At 44.9% G+C, this 26,450-nt stretch overlaps 1 protein-coding gene and 1 pseudogene across 1 annotated transcript; both read left to right on the forward strand.

Annotated features, from left to right (window-relative positions):
* The first annotated feature begins 217 nt into the window (after window positions 1–217).
* On the forward strand, window positions 218–7,325 carry LOC123397283 (annotated as a pseudogene).
* Window positions 7,326–7,415: 90 nt separating this feature from the next.
* On the forward strand, window positions 7,416–8,441 carry LOC123452505 (BTB/POZ and MATH domain-containing protein 1-like). The gene is made up of 2 exons (XM_045129160.1): window positions 7,416–8,113; window positions 8,171–8,441. Exons 1-2 carry the CDS (start codon window positions 7,416–7,418, stop codon window positions 8,439–8,441), a joined length of 969 nt encoding a protein of 322 aa, XP_044985095.1.
* The last annotated feature ends 18,009 nt before the right edge of the window (window positions 8,442–26,450 follow it).

A 26,450-nucleotide genomic window follows, 5' to 3' on the forward strand; every position in this document is an offset into this window, starting at 1 on the left:
GATTCATACAACTTTCATAAAAAATCGTCAACCGGCGTATACATGGGCCTTCCCACTTAGGAACGCAACAGGCGCCAGTTAACAAAAATGCGTGAACTGACGCATGTTGCACCAAATAGGAAATGCCGTCTGGGTCATTGGGACAGGAAAATCCTATATGTCGCTCATTGAGTTCAATTCTCGACGCTACGCACAGGGTGACTTGAGCTATAACGCAATGGGCCGGCCTGTTTATCACGTTTTACAGATCTCGGTTTTGGGAACCTTGTACACTTTCCCATCCGGTTTTTTCAGTTTTGAGGTTCCCTGAACCGGTTTATCTTTTTTTCGTTGTTTCATTTATTCTTTTCTATTTTTTTTGTCTATGTTTCAAACATGTCCTTGATTTTTAAAATAAAATTCTAGATTTTTAAAAAAAGGTTCTCGATTTTTTAAAAATGTTCTTCCAATTCGAAAAATGATTTTGCTAATTAAAAAATGTTTTGGATTTTCAAAAATTGTTCTGGGTTTTCAAACAATGTTATTCGAATTTGGAAAATGTTTCTGCTTTTTTCCAAAAAATCTGGATTTCCATAAAATTTTCGGGATTTTCAAAAATTGTTCTTCAAATTAGGAAAATGTTTTTTATTTCTATTAAAATGTTCTGGATTTTCAAGAAAATATTCTGGATTTTCCAAAAATGTTCTGGATTGTTTAAAATGATTTTAAAAAAATATTCTTGTTTACCGAAATGTTCCCCAAATTCAAAAAGTGTTTGAATTTCCAAGTTTTGTTCACGTTTATAAATTTGTTCAGGATTCAAAATTGTTTTCATTTTCAAAATTTGTTCTCAAGATTCAAAAAATGCTTGTGCTCTAAAAAATGCTTTTTTGCTTTGTATTAAAAAGTTCTGAATTTTCAAAAAAATATTCTGGATTTTCGAAAACAATTCTGGATTATTTCAAATGATTTTCAAAAAAATATTCTTGTTTTTCAAAATTTGTTCTCAAAATTAAAAATATGTTCGAATTTTCAAATTTTGTTCACGTTTATAAATTTGTTCAGGATTCAAAATTGTTTTCATTTTTCAAAATTTGTTCTCAAGATTCAAAAATTGCTTGTGCTTTAAAAAAAATCACGCTTCCAAATTTGTTTGGGGTTTTCAAAATTTTGTTTTTAAGATTCAAATAATATTAGTGCTTTGAAATTTTGTTGCCGGTTCCAAATTTGTTCAAGATTTTTTAAAATTACTAGCAAAAGGTCTCGTGCGTTGCAACGGGAGAAAAATATGATACGTTCTTAATTTATAAAAATGGTCTATAATCTGAGACTTCATATTTATGGCACAAATAGGTATGGTCTTATCCTATAAAAGTTCAGTTTAAGATTCCACGGGTCTTCTATTTTAACACGGCTTGCATGTAGATTTAATACATATAAAGAAACGGGCAAGTGACATTCAATTTCATCTCCAATCCTGATTTTGTTGACGTGCTCATCTCCAATCCGGATTAGTAACGGCATGAAAGAAAGACGAATAATGAATTATTTATTAAAATTGCACCCTAGATAATTTTTTTATTAAACGTTTAACATGTAAAATAACATCATATTTAAATTCTACAAATTTTTCTAATCAAATTCTATATATAAAATGTTAAATTTAAAGTTATGGTTTACAAGATATGAGTATTTTAAAAAACATTTAATATGTAATGCGGGTTTAATGTTAGAGACATCAGGGGGATTTCTATAAAATAGCAAGAGAATACCTATTTCTTTTATTCTCTCCCTAATAATAAAGTAAATAGGGTTTCTTATCGTCCGTCGTGGCATTTTTACGAAAACATCCCTGTCGTTTCGGGTAATTAACCCGCAGTCCTGTTTTAAGTGGATACTTTGAGAAAACGTTTCGTTCTTACACAAAACCCCCTGTAGTTTTGCCTACTCAACCCGCGATCCTTTTTCACCTGAATCTAGGGATAGGGTCAACGCGGCGGCTCGAGCGGCTGGGGCGATGCGGCGGCTCGAGCTTCCCCTCCCCTCCCGATCCGGGCTTGCGTGGATGGATCTAGCGGCGGGTGTGGCGGGAGCAGCAGCTCGACCACAGCTCCGGCTCCCTCGAGCTGGAGACCGAGATCTCCATGTTGGAAATATGCCCAAGAGGCAATAATAAATTAGTTATTATTATATTTCTTTGTTCATGATAATCGTTTATTATCCATGCTATAATTGTATTGATTGGAAACACAGTGCATGTGTGGATACATAGACAAAACACTGTCCCTAGTAAGCCTCTAGTTGACTAGCTCGTTGATCAAAGATGGTCAAGGTTTCCTGACCATAGGCAAGTGTTGTCACTTGATAACGGGATCACATCATTAGGAGAATCATGTGATGGACTAGAACCAAACTAATAGACATAGCATGTTGATCGTGTCATTTTGTTGCTACTGTCTTCTGCGTGTCAAGTATTTGTTCCTATGACCATGAGATCATATAACTCACTGACACCGGAGGAATGCTTTGTGTGTATCAAACGTCGCAACGTAACTGGGTGACTATAAAGATGCTCTACAGGTATCTCCGAAGGTGTTCGTTGAGTTAGTATGGATCGAGACTGGGATTTGTCACTCCATGTGACGGAGAGGTATCTCGGGGCCCACTCGGTAATACAACATCACACACAAGCCTTGCAAGCAATGTGACTTAGTGTAAGTCACGGGATCTTGTATTACGGAACGAGTAAAGAGACTTTTCGGTAAACGAGATTGAAATAGGTATGCGGATACCGACGATCGAATCTCGGGCAAGTAACATACCGAAGGACAAAGGGAATAACATACGGGATTATATGAATCCTTGGCACTGAGGTTCAGCCGATAAAGATCTTCGGAATATGTAGGATCCAATATGGGCATCCAGGTCCCGCTATTGGATATTGACCGAGGAGTCCCTCGGGTCATGTCTACATAGTTCTCGAACCCGCAGGGTCTGCACACTTAAGGTTCGACGATGTTTTATGCATATTTGAGTTATATGGTTGGTTACTGAATGTTGTTCGGAATCCCGGATGGGATCACGGACGTCACGAGGGTTTCCGGAATGGTCCGGAGACGAAGATTGATATATAGGATGACCTCATTTGGTTACCAGAAAGTTTTCGGGCATTACCGGAAAAGTTTCGGGCTCATCGGTAGTGTACCGGGAGTGCCGGGAGGGGTGACGGGGACCATCGAGAGGGGTATCACGCCCCAAGGGGTCTCATGGGCTGTGGGAAGAGAGAAACCAGCCCCTAGTGGGCTGGAATAAGTTCCCACTAAGGCCCATAAGGTTTGAGAAGGGAAAAACACAAGGTGGAAAGAGTTTCCAAGTGGGAAGGTGGAATCCTACTCCAAGTAGGATTGGAGTAGAACTCCTCCACCTCAAATTTCGGCCAAACCTTGAGGGTTTGAGGCTGCCTCCTCCCCTCCCTCCCTCCTATATATACTGAGGTATTAGGGCTGATTTGAGACAACTTTGCCACGGCAGCCCGACCACATACCTCCACGGTTTTTCCTCTAGATCGCGTTTCTGCGGAGCTCGGGCGGAGCCCTGCTGAGATTAGATCACCACCAACCTCCGGAACGCCGTCACGCTGCCGGAGAACTCATCTACCTCTCTGTCTCTCTTGCTGGATCAAGAAGGCCGAGATCATCGTCGAGCTGTATGTGTGCTGAACGCGGAGGTGCCGTCCGTTCGGCACTAGATCGGAGCGGATCGCGGGACGGTTCGTGGGACAGTTCGCGGGGCGGATCGAGGGACGTGAGGACGTTCCACTACATCAACCGCGTTTCTTAACGCTTCTGCTATGCGATCTACAAGGGTATGTAGATCGGAAATCCCCTCTCGTAGATGGACATCACCATGATAGGACTTCGTGCACGTAGGAAAATTTTTGTTTCCCATGCGACGTTCCCCAACACTCCATCGGGGCCGGCGACATTGCCGCCGCCGCCGCCGAGGCCGAGGCGCCTCTGCCGCTTATGTCGAGGGCGCTTGCCAGGTTGAGGGACGCCGACGGGGAGAGCCCGTGGCACAAGGCGGCGGCGCTGACGCTGCAGAAGGTGTACAAGAGCTTCCGCACGCGGCGACAGCTCGCCGACTGCGCCGTGCTGGTGGAGCAGAGCTGGTGGAAGCTGCTGGACTTCGCGCTCCTCAACCGGAGCCCCTTCTCCTTCTTCGACATCGAGAAGTAGGTGACGGACGTGTCCAAGTGGTCAAGGGCCAGATCCCGGGATGCCAAGGTACAACACAACAAATCTCGCATCTCAAACACATCTGGTCATCTCCCTTTATCTGAAACCGGCAAACATCTGAAACAAATATTTTGTCAAATTTGGGCGTGTTTTCCTTCAGGTTGGAAAGGGGTTGTCCAAGGATGACAAGGCGCAGAAACTCGCATTGCAGCATTGGCTCGAGGCGGTGAATGTCTCCTCATTTCTTTTCTCATATGCTGCGATTTGTTCATGTTCTTACTGCCATAAGTAGTTATGTTTTATTTACCACGCAATGAGCTGATGTTGGTTGGTATTCAAATTGTCATTGGAGATTGACCCGCGCCACTGCTACGGCCACAACCTGCACTACTACTATGATTGTTGGCTCCATAGTGAAAGCAAACAGCCGTTCTTCTACTGGTGAGTTGGCTCATTGAACACATCTCTGAATTGTTCAGCCAACGAATGGAATGTGCACTTATGATCGCTAAAAATCCAGGCTTGATGTTGGAGAAGGCAAAGAGATCAATCTTGAAGGCAAGTGCTCCCGGTCCAAGCTTCTGAGCCAGTGCATCAAGTACCTCGGTTCGGTAGGTAGTGTTCACAATCATTGAGTGGAGGACTCAACTGAACAGAGGTTATTGCAACGCATATGTAGTGGCTAACAGGGAGAGTGTATTTAAACTGTGCAGAAGGAAAGAGAGGACTATGCAGTCGTAATTAAGGACAGCAAGTTCATGTACAGGAAAAGCCGGCAAATAATCGACACGTCCTTCGGCCCGAGAGACGCAAAGTGGATCTTTGTTCTTAGCACATCTAAGAGCCTCTATGTTGGTCAGGTAAATATGCAGTTATGTTGGTCAGGTAAATATAATCAACTGTAGAAATGTCAGTTCGGTGTGTAATATGAATGAATCTTGCCATTATGCGATTTTCTTATCTGCAAACAGCTTTTACATCCAGTTTTATCAGGTAAAATGCTGACACCATCTTCTGAACTTTATTGTTGGCAGGCTATTTGGCCTCACAGTGGTCACTACCGCCCCACAGAGGAGAATTTCCAGGAGTTTAAAAGCTTCCTGAAGGACAACTTGGTTGATCTCACTGATGTTAAGATGAGCATCCTATAATATGATTCAGACAAAAAATACACATCTCCTCCGTGTCGATACATTGTAGCACTGTGGTCTTACTACATGTTTCAAATTGCTGCAGATGAGCCCAGCAGAGGAGGATGAGGAATTTTGGGGTAGCCTCAAGAGGATCGCCTCGGAGAACGACAAATATGAAGATGGCCCTGTTGCACCTGAAGAAACTGGCCCTCTTCAGAAAGCACAACTTGTTCAAACAACATCTACAGAGAGCGAAAAACGCGAGGAACCAGCGGTGGCAACACCGGGTTCATCAGAAGATGCCAAAGCTACTGAAGCCTCCACTAGCAGCCACATGTCTGAAAATGACCTATAAAGGGGTGAGCAGGCACCGGTGCCGCGCGAGAAGATCCTTCAGAGGATCAACTCCAAGAAGGACATGAAATCATACCAGCTTGGCAAGCAGTTGTCTTTCAAGTGGTCAACCGGGGTAGGCCCTCGGATCGGGTGCGTGCGCGACTACCCTTCGGAGCTCCAAGCGCACGCACTTGAGCAAATGAACCTGTCACCAAGGTGCGCCACCGGGTCTGTGTGTACTCGGTTTGCCTCACCACTGAGGCGAAGCTTCAACTCCATTGTGACAAGGGGGTGTGAGAATGAGACGTCCACGCCGAGAGGAGAATTCCGGTCCTCCAGCCACGCTAGCTGGACCGCGTGTCGCTCCAGCATCCCCGCCTCCCTCGTCTCTGGCCGACGACGAGCCCGCCCCCTCCTCTCCCGACGCAGCGACGGCGACGAGCAGGAAGAGGAGGAGGAGCAGCGGGGTGGGAGTGCGGTGGGCCATGGCTGTCGGCGTCGGAGACCGTCGCCCCCTGCTGCCGCTGCTCCGTCTGCTGATGCGCCTGCGACGCCGGTGGGGGCGGATCTGGCGAGCGCGGCCTCCAGCGCGCACGGACCTGGCCATCGACTCCGCGACCTCCTCCAGCCACGCTAGCTGGACCGCGTGTCGCTCCAGCATCCCCGCCTCCCCCGTCTCTGGCCGACGACGAGCCCGCCCCCTCCTCTCCCGACGCGGCGACGGCGACGAGCAGGAAGAGGAGGAGCAGCGGGGTGGGAGTGCAGGTCAGCCGGTGTGCGACGGTTGTGGGGCCCGGTGGTCAGGTGGTGGCCACTGGCCGTGGGCCCCGCGGGTCAGTCGGCGGTCACACATCTTTTATTTTGGTTTGTTTGCGCTACGGCGGCCCTGCCCTACGAGGACGTCGACAGGCTCACTAAGTACTTCGCCGTCGGCGACTCCCTCGTGAATTTTTTTTCTTCGGGAATTTTGTTCTACTTTAAATAATTTGGGGCTTCACAAAAATTTCGAAAATTTAAGAAAGTGGGAATTTTGAAATAGAATGCTTAATAAATTATAAAATGTTTGTGGATTCAAAAATACCCGCGATTTTGCAGAAAATGTTTGAAATTTTGAAAACAAATATTCGAGAAATCAAACAATGTTCATGATTTTTTAAAAGTTCATGAAGTACTTTTTATAATGAATTGTGCAAATTTTTGTCAATTCTAAAAATGATCATGAATGGAAAAATATTCTAAAAGTTCAAAAAAACAATGATTTGTGACTTATAAAATAGTTTTTCATTTATAAAATGTTTTGCTGATTTAAAAAATTATCACGCATTTCTTTGTTCCGTTGCAACGCACGGGCCCTTTTGCTAGTAGTAGGTAATAGATTACAAAGCAGCAGACCAGAAACTAAAGCCCAAGCCCGGTCTCGTCACGTCGCCCCCTCTCTGGCCGATTTCATGCTCCCCCAAAAGAAGGAAAGTAGTTCTCATCGGGAAAGGGAAAACGATCTCCATCCTCGCCACACCGCCCTCTCTGGCCGATTCCATCTTCATCTCCGTCTCCGAGGTCATCATCGGAGGCCGGAAGGTAAGATGCATTGTCTGTATCATTAGATTACAATTCCATCTTTCACTCAGCTTGGGATTAACGGGCTTTTCTTTCGCGCCATCAAATTCTCTGTATCATCAGATTACCACTCGCGGCGATTCTTTCTCCTCCGTCCGGGAATTTTCACCAGATGAAGATATGCAAGACAGTGTCCACGTGCACCCCAATGGAGGAGGCTCAAGGAACACATGTGTTTGATATCTTGAGTTACAGCAAGCACAGGGGAATGGGCCACGACCGCGACAGCTATATTCGGTCCGGGATTTTCAACGTCGGCGGCCACGACTGGGCCATCTCCTTCTTCCCTGATGGTTTTAAAGGATATGGCCAAGATTACATCTCAGTTTATCTCGTGCTTGTGAGCAACAGAACTAAACTCCGGGCGTCCTGCGACATGAGACTGGTGGACCGGGACACTGGATGCTCGTTTTCAGTTCATAAAACAGGACCTAGGATTTTCAATCCCGCTGATTTTACCAGGGTTGCTCCAAACACTCATTGTTTCTTAAGGAGGGACGAGATCGAGGGATCTGCATACCTCAGGGATGATCGCTTGACGATCGAATGCGTCGTCACTGTTTTCAACAAACCACATGTAACCGAAACCAAATCGTTCCCCAAAATCGACATGCCACCTGCTGACATGACTGAGCATGTTGCCAAGCTGCTCGAAGAAAAGAAGGGATTTGATGTCAGTTTCATTGTTGGAGGAGAGACCATTGAAGCGCATAGGTTTGTTCTCGCTATGCGATCGCCTGTTTTCAACGCAGAGCTCTATGGGTCAATGCGGGAGGCGAGGCCGGGGCAGTGCATAAACATCGAGGACATGCAACCTGCTGTTTTCAAGGTCCTGCTCCATTTCATCTATACCGACTCATTGCCTAGCAGCAATGATACTGAGTTGGTACGGCTTTTACTAGTGGCTGCGGACAGATATGCAATGGATAGGCTCAGGCTGGTTTGCGAAAGCATCCTTTGCGAGGATCTGAACAGGGACACAGTGGCAACCACATTGGCTTTAGCTGACCAACATAACTGCCACCAGCTTAAGGATGCTTGTCTTCAGTTTATCAAATTATCAGCTTTCAAGGATCTCAAGGCGCCTTGCCCATCTTTCATAGAGGATGCAACGGAGAAGAGAAGAAAAATTTCATGAAGCATGAGCAGCCATATTGGTTGATTTGCTAAATTTCTCATACCAAATTGTCGGAGGGATAATCAGCTCAATGTTAGATGAATTCAAGAGTGGTTAGGTTAATTCTCAGGTGCTATCAATGGCGTGAAAATCGCCCTAATCAACCTGTCCAAATCTGAACTTTTTATTTATCAGGTTGATGATTTTATCTGGAGTGCTTCTCTGCTACCTGTAAGACTTCCTCTTAATCTTATTTCAGAAGTTCCTTCTTGTGTGCAACCTTTGTTGAGCATTTGATACCCAGATGGTTTACATCAGCATGCAATGAGAATGAAATAGGATTCCCCTCTTCCTTTCACTTTCCATAAAAGTTCGTCTCCTCTCAGATTTGTGTGAGTGCCCTCTCGCGCGCCGCTGGTCCATCATGCCTCCGGAGGCCCTCGGGTCTTTCCAGGACGCGATGAATCGCAGCTCCTTGGTAGCATGACAAGAGAAAGAACTGGCAAATTGGCAGGGGTAAGAGATGTAATTCTATAATGTGAGTTGGTAGTTGAGAGTTTATGTTTTATGCAAGACCAATTTATAAGCATCTGCCTTCCCAGAGATAAAAAGGGTGTGGCTTGAAATAAATGCAGAGATATTTTCACTTCTTTCAGACTATTTAGTTAGCAAAATATAAACAACATTATAGATGCAAGCTGTAGGTCAGAGAGTTGAAAAAATGGCTTATTAAATTGGTAGTCTTGTAGAATGAAGAAAGTTGTAGTACATGTCTCCATGCCTTTGCGTCAGGCTTGTGGCATATGGAGTGACTACTCTTGTGTTCTTTACAGAGAGGTTGGAGAAAGTTGTAGTATATATTGGTCATAGCATGTTATCAGAATTTACAATCATGGTCACATGTACTAATTAGTGTAAACTGAAACAGTAGTGATAAAGCACTGAATACTCATTTGGTTTGAACCAAAAAATTAACTGATGAATATCCAAGTGTAATGTTTCGGCTGTCCTTTGTCTTTTGACGGTTTTTTGCCTCAAAGTGTATTTAAATTAACTAGCTAGCATGTTGGGCATTTTATAATTTACTAGCAAAAGGGCCCGTGCGTTGCAACGGGAGAAAAAATACCACACGCTTTTAATCTTTTTATAATCATTTTGATTTATTAAAATAATAAGCTAACTAACTAATTTAGTCAGTCCTATCCTATTTTGTTGAGAAATCAACCCGTCCATTGTTAATTCCACCATCATCAGCAAACAAATCCCCACAAAACAAATTTTCTTGCCGGTGCTTGGCACACGGTTGGAGGCATGGGAGGGAATCTCACCAGATGATGAGTTCCTGCCGGAGGAGGTGATACGATGAGGGGAGCAAGGGTTAGGCGCCTCTATCTGGCCATAAGGAGTCGCCGTTGCCGCGCCATAACCTCGGAGTTACCCGTGTGAGCCATGGAGGCCCCCCTCCACCTGCAAGTACTTCGCTCCGTCGCGCCTTATCCGCGCGCCGCCGCCGTTCTGCATCGAGCAGGCGCATCATCCCCAATCACTGTAGCTGTCGCGTTGATTTGATCCAGAAGCTGTGCTCGAGCGCCAAAACGGGGGCAGCAAACGGGCAGAGGTACGGCCGCGGAGGTGGGTGGGTTGAGATCGACAACAGTGGTCGTTGAGGTCGGCCGCGGCGGCGAGTGGTATGGCAACGGCCTGGACACAGGCCAGGGTGGACCAGGGTCGACGCGATGCGCTCGAGCGCCGCAACGGGGGCACTGAGCGGGGAGAGGTACGGCCGCGGAGGCGGGTAGGTTGAGATCGGCAGCGGTGGCGGTTGAGGTCGGCCGCAGCGGCGAGTGGTGTGGCGGCGACCTGGGCACAGACCAGGGTGGCCCAGGGTCGACGGGAGGAGGCGATGCGTACGGGTATAATTTTTGCAACAAATTGTTTTTCCTTTTGCGTTGCAGATAAATGATGAAGCGCGGGTTGAATAACAAAAATTACAGGGTTTTTTTTATAAAAATGATGTGGTGGGTTTTCTGACGGAAGCAATAGCCGCTTTATTATTAGGTATAGATATTGTCTGTAGAGCGCCTCTACTGAAGAACTGAACTTGAGAATCGAGGCGTCAAAACTTGTGCCCAACTAGCATTCATTTCAATGGCCCGATTACGGGAACAGATCATACGGGTGATTAAAAGTTGCATCCAAAGTTCAGAGCTGAAAACTGCAACAGGCCACGTTACAGAAACTGAAGATACATAATAGTGTCAGAACCCACGAACTAAATGCTAGATGTATTGGTATTGAACGAAGGAGGGAAGATGTATTGCAGACACCAGATTAAAGTCACTAGATACGATCGACCAAGTAGTCTAGTTCTAGCACTAGCTACAGATAATAATACTTGGAGAAGAAGATGATAACCGGTTCAACGAATGACGGAAACTATTTTACAGGAGGAACTGAAATTACACGCACTGAAACAGAGTTAACTGTCCCCCGCAAACAAACAAAAAGTGTTAACTGAAGCTTACAACAGTTAAAGTTCAGTTAACACAAACTGTGTTTTTTCAAAAAAAACTCAGTTACCTGTAGCCGTTGTCGGACACTGAACAGAGGAGCCCTTTGTCTTTGAGGGGCGTTGACCTTTCACAAGTGGAGCGCATCCTAGCCGTCCGTCTTTCTGGTAGCTGTCGAATTCTTCAGAGAAGGTGTCGATTTCTTCAGGTGTCTCCAGAGACACGAAGTTCAGAGAACTAGTGTACTGACGTATAGTCCATAAGAAATTTGAGGGCTCATTCGGTTTAACTGAAATTAAACAAGTCAAACATACGAGGAACAACCAAGGCATCCACAGCCGAATCACCGTGATCATCACTCGTAAGCATAAACCGGAACAGTATGTAGCAACTAAACTCTGAGTACTCATTTGGTTAAACTGAAAGTGAATCAGTCAAACACCTGAGGCAGATCTAAAGCGTCCGAAAAGAGCCAAAGATTAATGAATCAAACTGCACACTGAATGACATCCACAGCAAGTATGAGGTATATATGATCTACTAATGTGAGAACACTTGACAAGTCCTACAAGTATATAGTTTCATAATCTACCCAAGTAGGTATGCATGCATTTCCACATTTGGCCACGTAAGAGGAATCATTCTGTTCTGTCAAAACAGAGCAAAGCAGAAAAGCCTCGGCAGTTAAATTGATCATAATTGAAGCAAGCCTCGCTCATTAAAATGATGATCACTTGTAAAATGTAAGCTTAAGCTGAATAATTTATTTTTTTGAATAAAAGGGGTTTCCCCCCTGCTCCATTTTATTGAATGAAGCAACGAAGTCATCAGGTTTTACATCCATAAGAAAACACCATCATAGCGACAGCAACTCCCAGGAAACATTCAACGAACTAGCGAAAAAGTTCAAAACACAGGAACGAACTGGACACATTACAGACGAGATTTATTAAGTTTTGCTCTCAGACTGGCGACCATGCGATGTGCAGCAGCTCTCCCCTGAACTTGTCCAGCTTAGCGATGAACTGACGAAGCATTTCCTCCTGTGTGACGTTGCAAAGTGCAGCCCACTGCCGAAGAAAGCTTCGAAGCTTCACAAGAACGCAACCCAGACCTCTCCAAGATCAACCTTGGAAACAGAAATCATTTCTCAATCTCCAAATGCTCCATAAGGAGGCAGCAGCAATCATATTTTGCACAGGCAATTTTTTGTGAAGCTGCCACAAGGCACATATATCAGTAAAGCAAGATATATTGCGTGTTTGAAAAGATTCAGCAAAAAGCCTCCAAACACATCTAGCAACCACACAATCGAAAAACAAGTGTTGTACAGATTCCAATTCCTTGCAGAATAAACAAGTAAGATCATCAACACTCCTACGTTTGGCTAGGTTGTCTCTGGTTAATATTTTGTTATAAACACTCAACCAAAGAAACACATGGATCTTTTGTGGACAAAGAGTTTTCCAAAGCTTATCACCAATGGTAGAGACCACTCCCCCAAAATTAATATTGTTATAGAAATATTTAACCGAGTAAACCCCACTTTTTTCCAACAACCAAATTGGGGTATCAGGGGCCTCAGTTAAAGTAACACCCTGAACAATCTCCAGCAATTGTTTCCATTTATCCAGCCCCCTATAATCCACACATCTCCTAAATGAAAATTTAAGGTTTACTCCATCCCACACCTGAGAGACAGTGCAATCAGGTTGATTACATATAGAAAACAGCTCCCAGAATTGAACTTTTAGGGAACAATCCCCAACTCATAAAGCTGAATAATCAGTAGCAGGGAAGCTCACTCATTTGGTTAAACTGGAAGTGAACTAGTCGAATACTTGAGGCAAAACTGAAAGAGTCAGAAAAGAACCAAAGATTAACGGATATATAATTTCATTTACTAATTCCAGAGCACTGACAAGGAAACAAGCACAAGTATATAGTTTCATTGATGTACTTAAGTATGTATCTAAACAAGCACAAGTATATAGTTTAATAGGTGTACTTAAGTACTCCCTCAGTCCCAAAATAAGTGTCTCAACCTTAGTACAAAGTTGAGACACTTATTTGAGACGGAGGGAGTATGTATCTAAGCAAGCATAATCAGAGAGGTGTTGATGTTTCATAGCTGGAGGGCAACTTGCCGTCCGTCTCCCTGGTAGCTATCGAATTCCTGAAGTTATCAATTTCTTCAGGTATGTTCAGAGACAGGAAGTTCAGAGAACTAGTGTCCTGACTCCTGACGCATAGTTCAAAAAAACTTGAGCACTCAATCGGTGTAAGTGAAAATAAACCATACAAAATACGTGGTAAAACAAAAGAATCGGTAAACAATAAAAGATTATTCTCCACAATAAATCATTTACCGGCGACAAAGGACTAAAAGATACAAAAGAAAAGAGCGACAAGCATATGCAGCACTGAATCTGTTATATGTATTGGCCGTAGCATATTATTATAATTTACTTATAGTGATTGCTACTTGTAAGCTTAAACTGAATCAGTAGCAACGGATCGCCAACAAAGCTCTGAGAACTGGATCATTTTGGTTTAACTGAAGGTGAATCAGTCACACACGCAATGTATTGTCAATGTATGATACAGTTGCTCGCATACATGTGCATTTTACCTCATAAAATACTTTTTATGTCATGCTTGTCTTCCTTGTGTCATACAAACACATATGGTGATCCGTTCGGATTGAAGAGTCTGGTGGCACCACCATCACCTTTTCCACCGATGTCTCCATCGAAGCCGAGGTTGAATCCATGATGAGAGCGGTGAGTTCTCATCAGTTTGTTACTCTAGGCAAAACAATAACAAAAAAGTCTCCGAGTGCATGCATACTTTATGCATGATGTTGGATGTTTTCCCAGGCAATTGACACTTGGGGAACACTGGACGCCCTGGGGAATAGTGCAGGTTCGATTATCTAAAAAATTCGTTTCAGGCTGCGGTGGCAGTGATGATGAAGAGGCAGAAGGTACAGAGTATCACTGAATCAGCCTATTCTTGGGCAGGCAGGCGGCCACAGTAGGATCCTGGTTAAAGGTCTCTTTCATGACTAGCATTGCTGTACAATTCTGAAATATACATCACTAGTGCTCTATATGATATTGTTTGCAGCACTTTAGTATTCTGCATAAATATCACAAGATTGCACGTTAAAGCACTTGTTTAAGATAAACCTATAGATATCAGGTGTTTGCAATATCTCCAAACACAGGGACACGTTGTCAGAGGAACCCACAAACTAATCGCTAACAATAATAACGAATTGGTATCTAAGGACGGAAGATTAAAGTCACTATATACATTTCATGGAGATCGGACGAACCTGAACTCTAGTTCTATAATTAGCTACAGATAATACTTCATCGGCATGCAGTGAAACAGAGTTAACTGAAGATTACAGCACTTAAACTTCAGTTAACTGTAGGTGTTGTCGGATACTGAACAGTGGAGCCATCGGTCTTCGTGAGGCGTTGATCTTTCATAACTGTAGCGCATCCCAGCCGTCCATCGTCCTGGCAGCATACCGTTCGCGTCTTGATGCTCATAGCTGTCGAATTCTTCAGAGAAGGTGTCAATTTTTTCAGGTATGTTCAGAGACAGAAAGTTCTGAGAACTAATGTCCCGACACATAGTCCGGAATTGTTTTATCACTCATTCGCTTTAACTGATACTAAGCAATTCAAACACATGAGGTGAAGACAAACATCAGGAAATGACAAAAGATTACTAACGAATCAGACTGCGCTTTAAAGGACTGCAAGATATAAACGGAAAGCACCGCTACATGATTTATCATACATATTGGTCGTAGTATACTACGAGTACTAGAGTTTGTAATGAAGGTTAAACTGAATAATCTGTAGCAAGGAAGCTCAGTCATTTGATTACAATGAAAGTGAACCAGTCAAACACTCTGGTGTAGTGTTTTGGCTGTCCTTTGTATTTGACGGGTTTTTTTTTTTTGCCTCAAATTGTATTTGAATTAGCATATTGGGCATTTTATAACTTATACTGTCTGTAGAGCGCCTCTACTGAAGAACCTAACTTGAGAATCGATGCGTAAAAACTTGTGCCAGATAATAATACTTGGAGAATAATATGATAACCCAATGCACGAATGGCGGAAACTGGTTACTAGAGGAACTGAAATTTCAGCATTTAAAGTTCAGTTAACTGTAGCCATTGTCGGCCCCTGAACAGTGGAGCCCTTGGTCTTTGAGAGGTGCTGATCTTTCAGTTAACTGTAGCTGTCGAATTCTTGAGAAAAGGTGTCGATTTCTTCAGGTATGTTCAGATACATAGTCCGAAAGAAATTTGAGCGCTCATTCGGTTTAACTGACATTAAACCAGTCATATATACAAGGTAAAACTAAAGCATCAGGAAACCAATGCATCCACAGCCTATTCTCCACGCTAAATCACTTACTGACGACAAAGGAAAGAGCCACAAACATATGCAGCAGTGATTTAAATACTACAATTTACAATGATCATCACTTGCAAGCTTAAAACGAAGCTCTGATTACTCATTTGGTTAAACTGAAAGTGAATCAGTCAAACTCTTGAGGCAAAACTAAAGCATCATATAAGAACCAAATTTTAACGAACCAAACTGAACACTAACATCCACAACAAGTAATATCAGAGTACTGTATACAGTTTCATGGATCTACTCACGTGTATGTATCAATTGCCACATTTGGCCACATCACAGGAATCATTATGTTGTGTCAAAACCGAAAGTGAAGCAGTCAAACACTCGAGGAAAAACTGAAGAGTGAACCAAAGGTTAACGGATGGAACTGAATGCCATCCACAGGAAGTATATCGGATCACTGACAAGGAAACAAGCCCTACAAGTATATAGTTTCTTCATCTACTCGAGTATGTATGCCACATTTGGCCATATCACATGAATCATTCTGTTGTGTCAAAACTCAAAACAGAGCAAAGCAGAAAAGGTTGAGCAGTTGAGCTATCTGCTCCCAGAGTTCAGAAGACATTCTCCACTCACAGCGGTGAGATGAGCTAGCTCTGCCCTGCCGGCGGCGGTGGTGGGCCGGGGTTGTGGCAAAACATGCACGCCTTGTCGCCGGATAAGCGGCAAGCCTCGCAGTTCGAACGGGCGGCACGCTGTGAACCCACCGGAGAAGGCTCGGTCGCCGCCAGAAGCTCCGCCACCGAATCCCGGAACTGCTGCTGACCCTGAGGCGCACTGACGTTGCTGGGAGTGGGAACTGGACTCTGGGACACATTGCCTGCCAGCCCGTGCTCTGGACGCACGTTGCCGGTCTGCGCGTAGCTGGGGACTGGACTCGGAAGCATGGAGTCGATCTGCGCGATGCTCATCAATAATATATCCCCGAAGCAAGCCTCGCACATGGGCATATTGAGAGCAACCCGCGTGGCAGGCGCCCTTCCGCAAGAAGAGCATCCTGGCGCCATTGCCTGTGAAGAAGAAGGCTGGCGGCGGAGGAGGCCGAGCTGGCGCTGCTGATCAAAGGCAATGCTGCCGTGACCCTGAGCCTGAGGCGCACCGGCGTTGCCGATCTGCGCGTGCTGGCGCTGCAGCCGCTGCTGATCAAAGGCAGTGCTGCCGTGACACTGAGCCTGAGGCGCACCGGCTTTGCCGATCTGCGCGTGCTGCGGAGGCCCGTTGCCGGTGAAGAGATTGTTGTAGCATACTGGTGGAGAAGACTGGCGGCAAAGCCTGCACGCATTGATGTTGGTGCCGGAGGGGCGGCCGCAAGCATTGCAGGGTGGTGGAAGAATGTTGTGGGTCCGCAGGAGGAATTCCAGTTGAGCCCGCTCAATAATTGCACGGCCCAGATTGTTGTGGACACGGGCTGCCTCTGCCACGGACTGCCTCTGCGGAGGCCCGTTGTCGCCTGCAACAGAATTACACGACACAAGCCAAGAAATCCAACTCCGGCGTCAGTGAAGAACCGCACGGACTTTTGCGCTTTTGTTGGGTTGGGACGAAACGCACCTGGATTGTCCGACCGGACGGCCGAATAAGTGTTGTTCAGAATATTGCCCGCCTGCAGCCTCATAGCCTGGAGCTGGTGCTCCCTTGCCCGTGAAGAAGACTGCCGCTCCGGTGGCGGTGCAGGCTTTGCCAAGGTGTGGAGGGGTGGAGGCCCGTTATCGGCTGCAACGGAATTAAACGACAGAAGCCAAGAAATCCAACTCCGGCGTCAGTGAAGAACCAAGAACCCCTGCGCACGGACAAGCAGAGCAGAGAGAAAGGATTTTGCGATTTTCCTTGGGTTGGGTTGGGTTGGGAGGTAACCCACCTCCACCTGTGTTGCCCAGCGGCGGAGCGAGTCCCCCGCGCCCCGATCCTGACCCTCCCCCTCCCCGACGACCGAAAGCTGCAAGAAACGAAAGCATCGGATGTTACAATCCCACAACAGAAACCAAGAAATCCAACTCCGACATCAATGAAGAACCAAGAACCTGAACCGCGCGGGCAGAGAGAAAGAATTTTGCGCTTTTCTTGGGTTGGGAGGGAACACGCACCTGGATTGCCCACCGGCGGCTGGAGCACCGGATTCGTCTGAGAGAAGCCGGATGGGACACCATCAACGGGCGAAGTCGCCGCCGTCACCCGTGGAAGCTCCTGCAAAGTCTCGTTGCCGCCTGAAGTCGCGGTGTCTTCCAGGGCTTCCTCACGCGCACGCCGCTGGCGCTTCACTGGCCCATCATTGCCGGCGACGGCCTTGCCCTTGTCCGCCATCTCGCCTCTCGGTCGAACAGCTTCGCAAGAACCGCGGGCGCACCCGAGACGAAGAGGAGAGGGGGAGGGCGGATGGAAGGAAGCTACGTATCACGTATGAGAAAGGATGGGAGAGGAGGAAGGCGAGGCGAGGCGAGGCGAGGGGGGCTATATAGACGACGACGGGAGAGCGTCTCCCGTCCGCTGCAACCGATTTCAGTTCCAGTTCGTCGACGGTTGGTTTTGGAGGGAAGGGAACAACACGGGAGGAAGGAAGAGACTGGGAAACGGCCTAATGCAATTCTGAGGGCCCAACCACTGGCCCAAATGAATAGCCCGGGCCAGGCCGATGCTACCTAGTTTTATCATTTTCTTACTTGGAATTCTAGATTGTCTCGAAAAACACTTGGAACTCTAGAGAAAGTATTCCGTTATTTTATACTACAAAGTCCATAAAAGGTTTATCAGGAACATGTTATTTTATGGAAAACGATATGTTTCAACCGGCTGATTTTTCACTCCATGAACCGCCACGCTAGTTTGGCATGTGTCTTCTGTGCAGCCTACCCATCGCTTTCTCACCTCATAGCGTTATCTTCACGCAAGACCTCATCCACGGCCTCCTTCTTCCTGTGCAAATTGTCAAATCCTCTTGTCTGTCGTTCCTCACCGGACAGTGCTCCAGCCATTGCTGCTACCTTCCCCAATGACTGTGTTGCAAGCTCCGTTGAAAAAATGGTGCACGCTGAAGCCTCCTCTCCTCCGCCGTCGCGCGACGCGTGAGGAAGGGGAGGCCATGGATTTCCTAAGGGGCGGAGCGTCGAGACCATGGTGGCCGTGACTGTCGCGGTCGTCGCTGTCGTCATGGGCGGCGCACTCCTCCTCCGCTCCGGCGCCCTGCGTCTCCTCATTGTTCGGCCCCGAGCTCGAGCACCATCCCTCGAGCAGATCCTCAACTAAGTTTCTGCAACAACGATGTTGTTGCGATTGCCAGCGGCGAAGCTAGTGCAAGTAGGCGCAATGGCGAGTTTCCGCAACTTAGACTCTGTTTCAAAAAATTAGAACAAATATCTTTTGTTGCAGAAGTTTATTGCAGCCTGACCTATGTTGTAAAAGGTTTTTGCAGCATGACCTTTGTTGCAAAAGTTTTTGCAACATGATCCTTGTTGCAGAAAATATTTTATAATAAATTCTATTGAAAAAGATAAATGGAAGTTTTCGCAACATGCTCTTCGTCGGTTGGTTTTGGAGGGAACAACACGGGAGGAAGGAAGAGCCTGAGAAACGGGCCTAATGCAATTCTGAGGGCCCAACCAATGGCCCAAATCAATAGTCCGGGCCAGGCCGATGCTACCCAGTTTTATCATTTTCTTACTTGGAATTCTAGATTTTCTCAAAAAAAACTTGGAATTCAAGAGAAAGTATCCGTTATTTTATACAAAGTCCCTGTTACCCAAATAAAAATAAATGGCACTGGATTTTTTTTATCTTTTTGTCAGATTGCTCAAAAACAAGGGCAGGTTGCTCAAAACACGAAACCGTCAATAAAAGGTTTACGACGGACATGTTTGTATAGCCCATGTGGTTGTGGCATCGGTAGGCCCTTGTTCCCTAGCTGGGTGTGGCGGGACTCCTCGTACGGGCGGGCGGTTACTCTAGGATTAATCCAGGTTAAAGACCTTTCATAACTTGCAATAGCGCACGTCTCTGAAATGTATATGTGATTAGTACTCCCTCCGTTCCATAATATAACTCTTTTTAGAGATTTCACTAGAGGACTACATACGGATGTATATAGACATACTTTAGATTGTAGATTCATTCATTTTGCTCTGTATGTAGCCCCTTAGTGAAATTGCTTAAAAGACTTATATTTAGAAACGGAGGGAGTACATGATATGAGAAAATATTTTGCAAAACTTTAGGTGGTTTGGCACTGGTTTTGAAACAAGAAAAAGAACTAGATATTAGGTGATGTTATATTGAAACTCCAGGGTATCAACCAAAGGGGGCATTAGCCTTTTGAATCCTCTTGGAAACAAATTAAGGGTGACATGGACATCCCCAAGCTTGTATCTCTTGCTCGCCTACACTTCTACTCTAGATGTCAATGCCTCCTCTAAATAGAAAACTTTTCATAAAAAAAACTTAGATGACGGCGGAGAGGGGTGGAAGATGAGGGACAGGCTATATAAACAACGACGGACGGAGTGTTCTCCCATTGCAACCGATTTCAACAAGATGGGCTTAGTGCACTTCAGATAGCCAAGCCCAACTAATGGCCCATATAAAGTAGGCTAATTTTCCAAAGTTTCTACAAACCTTCAGCTTCCTCAAAAAAAATGCAAGCCTTCATCCCGCTCCAAAATGACACTTAATTTTATTATCAAATTGCTCAAAAAAGCAACTACCAATAAAAGTTTTACCATGAACTTGTTTGTACAGCCTGTGTGGTTATGGCAACGGTGGCTCTTTTTCTTTGGTGGTTGCAACGGGACCCCTCCGGGAGCCCCTACATCTCGCATTCAACAAGTCTAGCTCGTGACTCGTTGAAGGAGCGAACAGGATGAGCTAGCCCACGCGCGCGGTCGGGCCACACCCTCATTTTCTTTTCGTTTTTATGTTTTTTATTTTGGATTTTTGCTTTACTTTTTATTTTATTTTTATAATTTAAAATATTCTATGTATTATAAAACACACTCTAAACATTTGAAAAACACTGAACTAATATTTACAAAACGTTGAACAAGTATTTGAAAAATGTTAATAAGCATTCGGTAAATGTTGAATGTGCATAGAAACATTGTTGATCATTTATTAAAAATATGATGAAAAAACTTAACATATATACAAAAATGCTAATCAAGCATTTGAAAATCAAATTGAACAGGTATTTGAAAAATGATAATCAAGCATTTGGGAAATATTAAATGTGTATAGATAAAAGGTTGACCACATATTAAAAATGATTAAAAAATTGAACATGTATATTAAAATGTTAACAAATGGTGACTGTTCAAACAAATGTTAATCAAGCGTTTGGAAAATGTTAACTATGTATAGGAAAAATGTTGGCCATGTATTAAAAATGTGAACTGTGTATTTAAAATATCTAAAAACTGTTTATAAATTATTTTAAAATGTAGAGTAAAAATGTGGACAATGTATTTAAAAATTATTAATCTTATTTATGAAAAATGTAAAAAAATGTGTATAAAAAAATATTGACAATATATTTGAAAAATGTATTGGAAAAAATTAAACGTGTATTTTAAAAGTATTGTTGACATATACAAAAACTGTAGAATGAAAACCAAAAAAACAAAGAAAACCAAAACGAAATCAAATAAACCAAAGAAAAATGAAAATGAAAAATAAATCTGAAGAAACAAATTGAAAAATAGGAGAAGAGAAAAAATAAAGAAGAAAGCTGAATAAAACAGAAGAAAAACAAAAAAAACTAGAAAAACCTATGGGATGTGTTGAGTAAATAGGCAATTTTCCGAGTACATTAATCCACAAAATAATAACTAGCATGGCATTGACTAGACTAATGACATACTGATCTTGAGCTAACCTAGCACATACTACGCATATAGTGGATGCATCTATGCAAACAAGTAGTACTGCTAGGATAAATAAGAACATGAGGATAAACGAGTCATAACCTCCAATCGGCCAGTTGGCCGTAGCAGCAGCGGCGGCGGCGGCAGTATCCTCTGCCGTCTTCTTCTCGGCTTCCTCGCGGAGACGATCAGCTTCGCTTGGTGAAGACATGGCGATGACGAGGGCGACGCGGACGTAGACGAAGCAGACGGACGGAGGCGAGCAGTCGCGTGATCGCTCCCCAAAAACCTAATCGCCCCTCTCCCGTACAGGAACCGGAGAGGCGAGGTTTCGGAGGCCTGCTCTCCCGTCGACCGTGTACGCGGTAAACGGGACGGAGTCGCCGACGACAGCAGCAGTCAAGGAACGAAGGCGTGAGGCAGATGTGATCTGATTCTCGTGACGGCTAGGGTAGGCGACCGCGTGCTTATAAAGGCGGCTGGGTGAAGAGACGTGGGCCAAGCCCACGTCCGAGTCGGTAACAGCCACGATCCAACGTCTCGGATCGTTCCTTGTCCGTTACGTATTCTCCGTTCCTGACCGGCAAAAATAAGCGCGTAGGTATGAGCTCGGCTCGGCTCATTCCCGCGGCGCGGCGCGGCGCGGCGCGGCGTGACGAGGCGTGGCGAGGCGGGCGGCGGAGGAGGAGTGCGCGAGGGCACCTTTTCTTCTCACTCTCCAATAGCATGTGGAAGAGAGACCCTTATAAAGGGGTCCAAACTGTCCTCCACTAGCGGGGTGGGACTAAACTCCCACCACCTTGCCATGCCACCACCTACATGGGCCCTTGGAGATTTTTCTGAAATTCTCTAATGGGCCTAAGGCCCACCTCCAAATTTCAACAATCCCCCACCAGATCTCAAGGGCACATCGTGTTCCCTCGTTCCAATCACTGTTTTAATATACCAGCATTTCAGTGAAGACCTATTAAGGTTGAGCTTCACCTAGAACAAGTAGCTACACTCCTTTACAACTGAACAATGGACTATGCCTTGAATTGTCAGCTTGGCGCAAAAGAGCTTCACCACAAGTCTTACTAGTACTAGACTGCCGAAGGTGACCCCTCGGGTGGAGCATATTAGTCACACTCCTGGCCTATTCATGAGTTTACTAGAGATCACCCAAACCTCATAGACTGTGACCAGCAGTCAAGCTCATATAGGTGTGTTCCTCCAAAGATCGCTCTGTAGGACAGCATCTTGCTTACACATAAGCTTTAGAACACATTAAGACAGTAGTCATCCTACCATACAGTATCCGAGAGTATTGCATCTCCAACGGAGTGGGTTAGTAAAGTTACTCTCCTCAGTTCACCACTGGCTTGTTTTCCCAGGTCCTACTTCACGGGATCTCCGATCATATAGGTTGGGTTACTACCATGGCAACTCATGTGGGTCTCATACCCATCTCCCTCGATGCACTATCTATCACAACACGTGATAGCCCTTTAGTAAAGGGATCTGCCAGATTCTTAGCCGTTTGGATATAATCCAACGCTATCACTCCGGAGTTTCTCAAACGTCTGACAGACTTCAATCTCATTCTTATATGTTTGTTGGACTTCATATTGTCCTTTGAACTCTTCACTTTAACAATAACCGTCTGATTATCGCAGTTCATAAGGATAGCCGGAACCGGCTTCTCAACCACAGGTAAGTCCATCAAAAGATCTCGAAGAAATTCTGCTTCGACACCAGATGTGTCTAATGCTGTTAATTCTGCTTCCATTGTCGATCTTGTTAAGATCGTTTGCTTGCAAGACTTCCAGGAAACAGCACCACCCCCAAGAGTAAACATATACCCAGTAGTGGCCTTCATCTCATCAGCATCAGAGATCCAATTCGCATCACTATACCCTTCAAGTACCGATGGGAATCCCGTATAGTGAAGCCCGTGGTTGACAGTACCTTTCAAGTAGCGCATAATTCTTTCAACAGCACGCCAATGAACATCGCCCGGGTTTGCAACAAACCGGCTAAGTTTGCTCACAGCAAACGCGATGTCAGGCCTCGTTGCGCTAGCTAGGTACATAAGTGAACCGATAATTTGAGAGAATCTCAATTGATCTATAGTTGTGCCTTTAAACTTTCGAATAAGCACACTAGGATCATATGGTGTTTGACAAATTTTGCAGTCTGAATATCCAAAGCGACTCAAAATTTTATCAACATAGTGGGATTGCAGAAGTGTAATCCCACCCTCATCATCTCTCAACAGCTTGATGTTCAAGATAACATCAGCCACCCCAAGGTCCTTCATCTCAAAGTTTTGAGACAGAAAAGACTTAACCTCCTCAATTACTTTGAGGTTGGTTCCAAATATCAGTATGTCATCAACATACAAGCACAATATAACTCCTTCGCCCCCACCATGGCGATAGTATACACATTTGTCAGCTTCATTAACAACGAAGCCAACAGATGTCAGAGTTGTATTAAACTTCTCATGCCATTGCTTAGGTGCTTGTCTCAGACCATATAAAGATTTCAGCAACTTACACACCTTTCCTTCCTGACCTTCTATCACAAAGCCATCTGGTTGTTGCATATAGATTTCCTCATTTAGCTCTCCATTCAGGAAAGCCGTCTTAACATCCATTTGATGAACGAGAAGACCATGAGAGGCCGCCAATGAGAGTAGTACTCTAATGGTGGTCAGTCTAGCCACATGTGAATAAGTATCGAAGAAATCTTCCTCTTCTTTCTGGGCATAGCCCTTGGCCACAAGCCTAGCCTTGTACTTTTCAATCGTACCATCGGGCCTAAGCTTCTTTTTAAACACCCACTTGCATCCCAATGGTTTTCAACCATAGGGACGATCAGTGATTTCCCATGTCCCGTTAGCCATGATGGAATCCATCTCGCTACGGACCGCAGCTTTCCAGTAATCAGCATCTGGAGAAGCATACGCTTCTGAAATAGAAGTGGGATTATCATCCAGGAGGTATACGAAGAAATCATCACCAAAGGTCTTTGCAGTCCTTTGTCTCTTGCCCCTACCACGGGCTTCCTCGTCATCCTCCTCAAGATTTTCATCATGTGTTTGTTCATAATATTCCGTAGGAATGGCAGGCTCAGGAGTTATCTCAGATTCCTGTCTAGAAGTGCTTTGCATATCTCTCATGGGAAATATATCCTCAAAGAATGTAGCATCCCTCGACTCCACTATTGTACCGACCTTCACGTCAGGTACCTCGGATTTCACTACTAGAAATCTATAGCCTACGCTATTCTTAGCATATCCCAAATTAACGCAATCCATAGTCTTTGGTCCAAGCTTACGCTTCTTGGGAATCGGTACATTGACTTTCGCCAAGCAGCCCCAAGTACGTAAGTACGAGAGTGTCGTCCTTCTCTTCGACCACTCCTCGTAGGGAGTGATCTCATTATCCTTTGTAGGAACTTTATTCAGGACATGACACGCGGTCAATATAGCCTCCCCCCACCATGCCTTGGATAAACCCGATGTATCTAACATGGCGTTAACCAAATCAGTTAGAGTACGGTTTTTCCGCTCGGCAACCCCGTTTGACTGGGGTGAATAGGGAGGCGTCCTCTCATGAATAATGCCGTGTTCCGCACAAAATGAATCAAATTCGTTTGAGAAGTACTCTCCACCACGATCAGACCGGACTCGTTTAATTTTCTTTTCAAGTTGATTCTCAACTTCTGCCTTATAGATTTTAAAGTAGTGTAGAGCCTCATCTTTAGTATTTAACGGATACACATAGCAAAATCTAGTGGAATCATCTATCAATGTCATGAAGTATTTCTTTCCACCTTTAGTCAACACACCATTCATCTCACAAAGATCAGAATGTATGAGTTCTAAGTGCCACTCGTGTGTGCAAGCAAAGCAACCTCGCAAGCCTCACAAGGCTGCAGAGGAGAGACACTTGGCACCATTAGAACCTTTGGCTAAAGTGAAAGTTGGGATTAAATTCAGTTTTGCTAGCCGCGACATAACACCAAAACTTATGTGACAAAGACGTGAATGCCAAACTTCAGATTCATTAACACTCGAATGAATATTGTTCACGACTTTATTACAAAAATCTGCTAGAGAAAGGCGGAACAGACCTCCGCATTCATAACTTTTTCCAACGAAAAGTCCATATTTCGTAACTACTACTTTATTAGACTCGAACACCAACTTAAACCCTTCTCTACACAGAAGGGAGCCACTAACGAGATTCTTCTTGATGGCGGGGACATGCTGCACGTTCTTCAGCTGCACGATCCTTCCCGAAGTAAACTTCAGATCGACCGTGCCAACACCAAGAACAGAAGCACTCGCGCCATTCCCCATCAATACGGACCCGCGACCGGTGGCCTGATAAGAAGAGAACAATGACAAGTCAGCACACACATGAATATTTGCACCCGTGTCCACCCACCAATCGGTGGACTGACAAACTGTAAATACAGTAAGTAAATTATCGTACCCAGATGCACCACTTTTATTGTTGCCCACAATCATGTTTGCAGACTTGGAGTCCTGCGTCGGCTTCTTGTACTTGTTTGGGCATTTGTTCGCCCAATGTTCCTCTGAACCACAAGTATAGCAGCCATCTCCCTTCTTATTCTTCTTGAAGGGCTTCTTCCCCTTCTTCTTGAAGTCGGTATTCTGTTGGACAGAGTTCTTTCCCTTGGGCTTGTGAGAATTGAAGTTCCTCTGATGTACCATATTGGCAGCAGAAGAGCTTTCCACCGCTTTTCCATTGGAGTCCTTTGCTCTCGAGTTCTGCTCAACACTCAGATGGCCGATGATGTCCTCTACTGAGAACTCACGCCTCTGATGTTTCAGGAGTAGTAGCAAAGTTCCTCCAGGAATTAGGGAGCTTAGCAATTATACAGCCCGCGACAAACTTGCCCGGCAAATTGCACTTAAGAACCTCAAGTTCCTTAGCTATGCATATTATCTCATGAGCTTGTTCCAATACAGAACGGTTGTCAACCATCTTGTAATCGTGGAACTGCTCCATAACATACATCTCACTCCCCGGCATCGGTGGCCCCGAATTTAGATTCGAGCGCCTCCCACAAGTCCTTGGCAACATGCATATGTAAATATGCATCAACCAGCTTATCTCCGATCACGCTAATGACTGCTCCAAGGAATAGGACGGTGGCCTCCTTAAACATCTTCTCCTGTTCAGGAGTGATAGTTTCCGTAGGA

The sequence above is a fragment of the Hordeum vulgare genome, chromosome 5H (assembly GCF_904849725.1).
Source record: "Hordeum vulgare subsp. vulgare chromosome 5H, MorexV3_pseudomolecules_assembly, whole genome shotgun sequence".
Lineage (NCBI taxonomy): Eukaryota > Viridiplantae > Streptophyta > Magnoliopsida > Poales > Poaceae > Hordeum > Hordeum vulgare.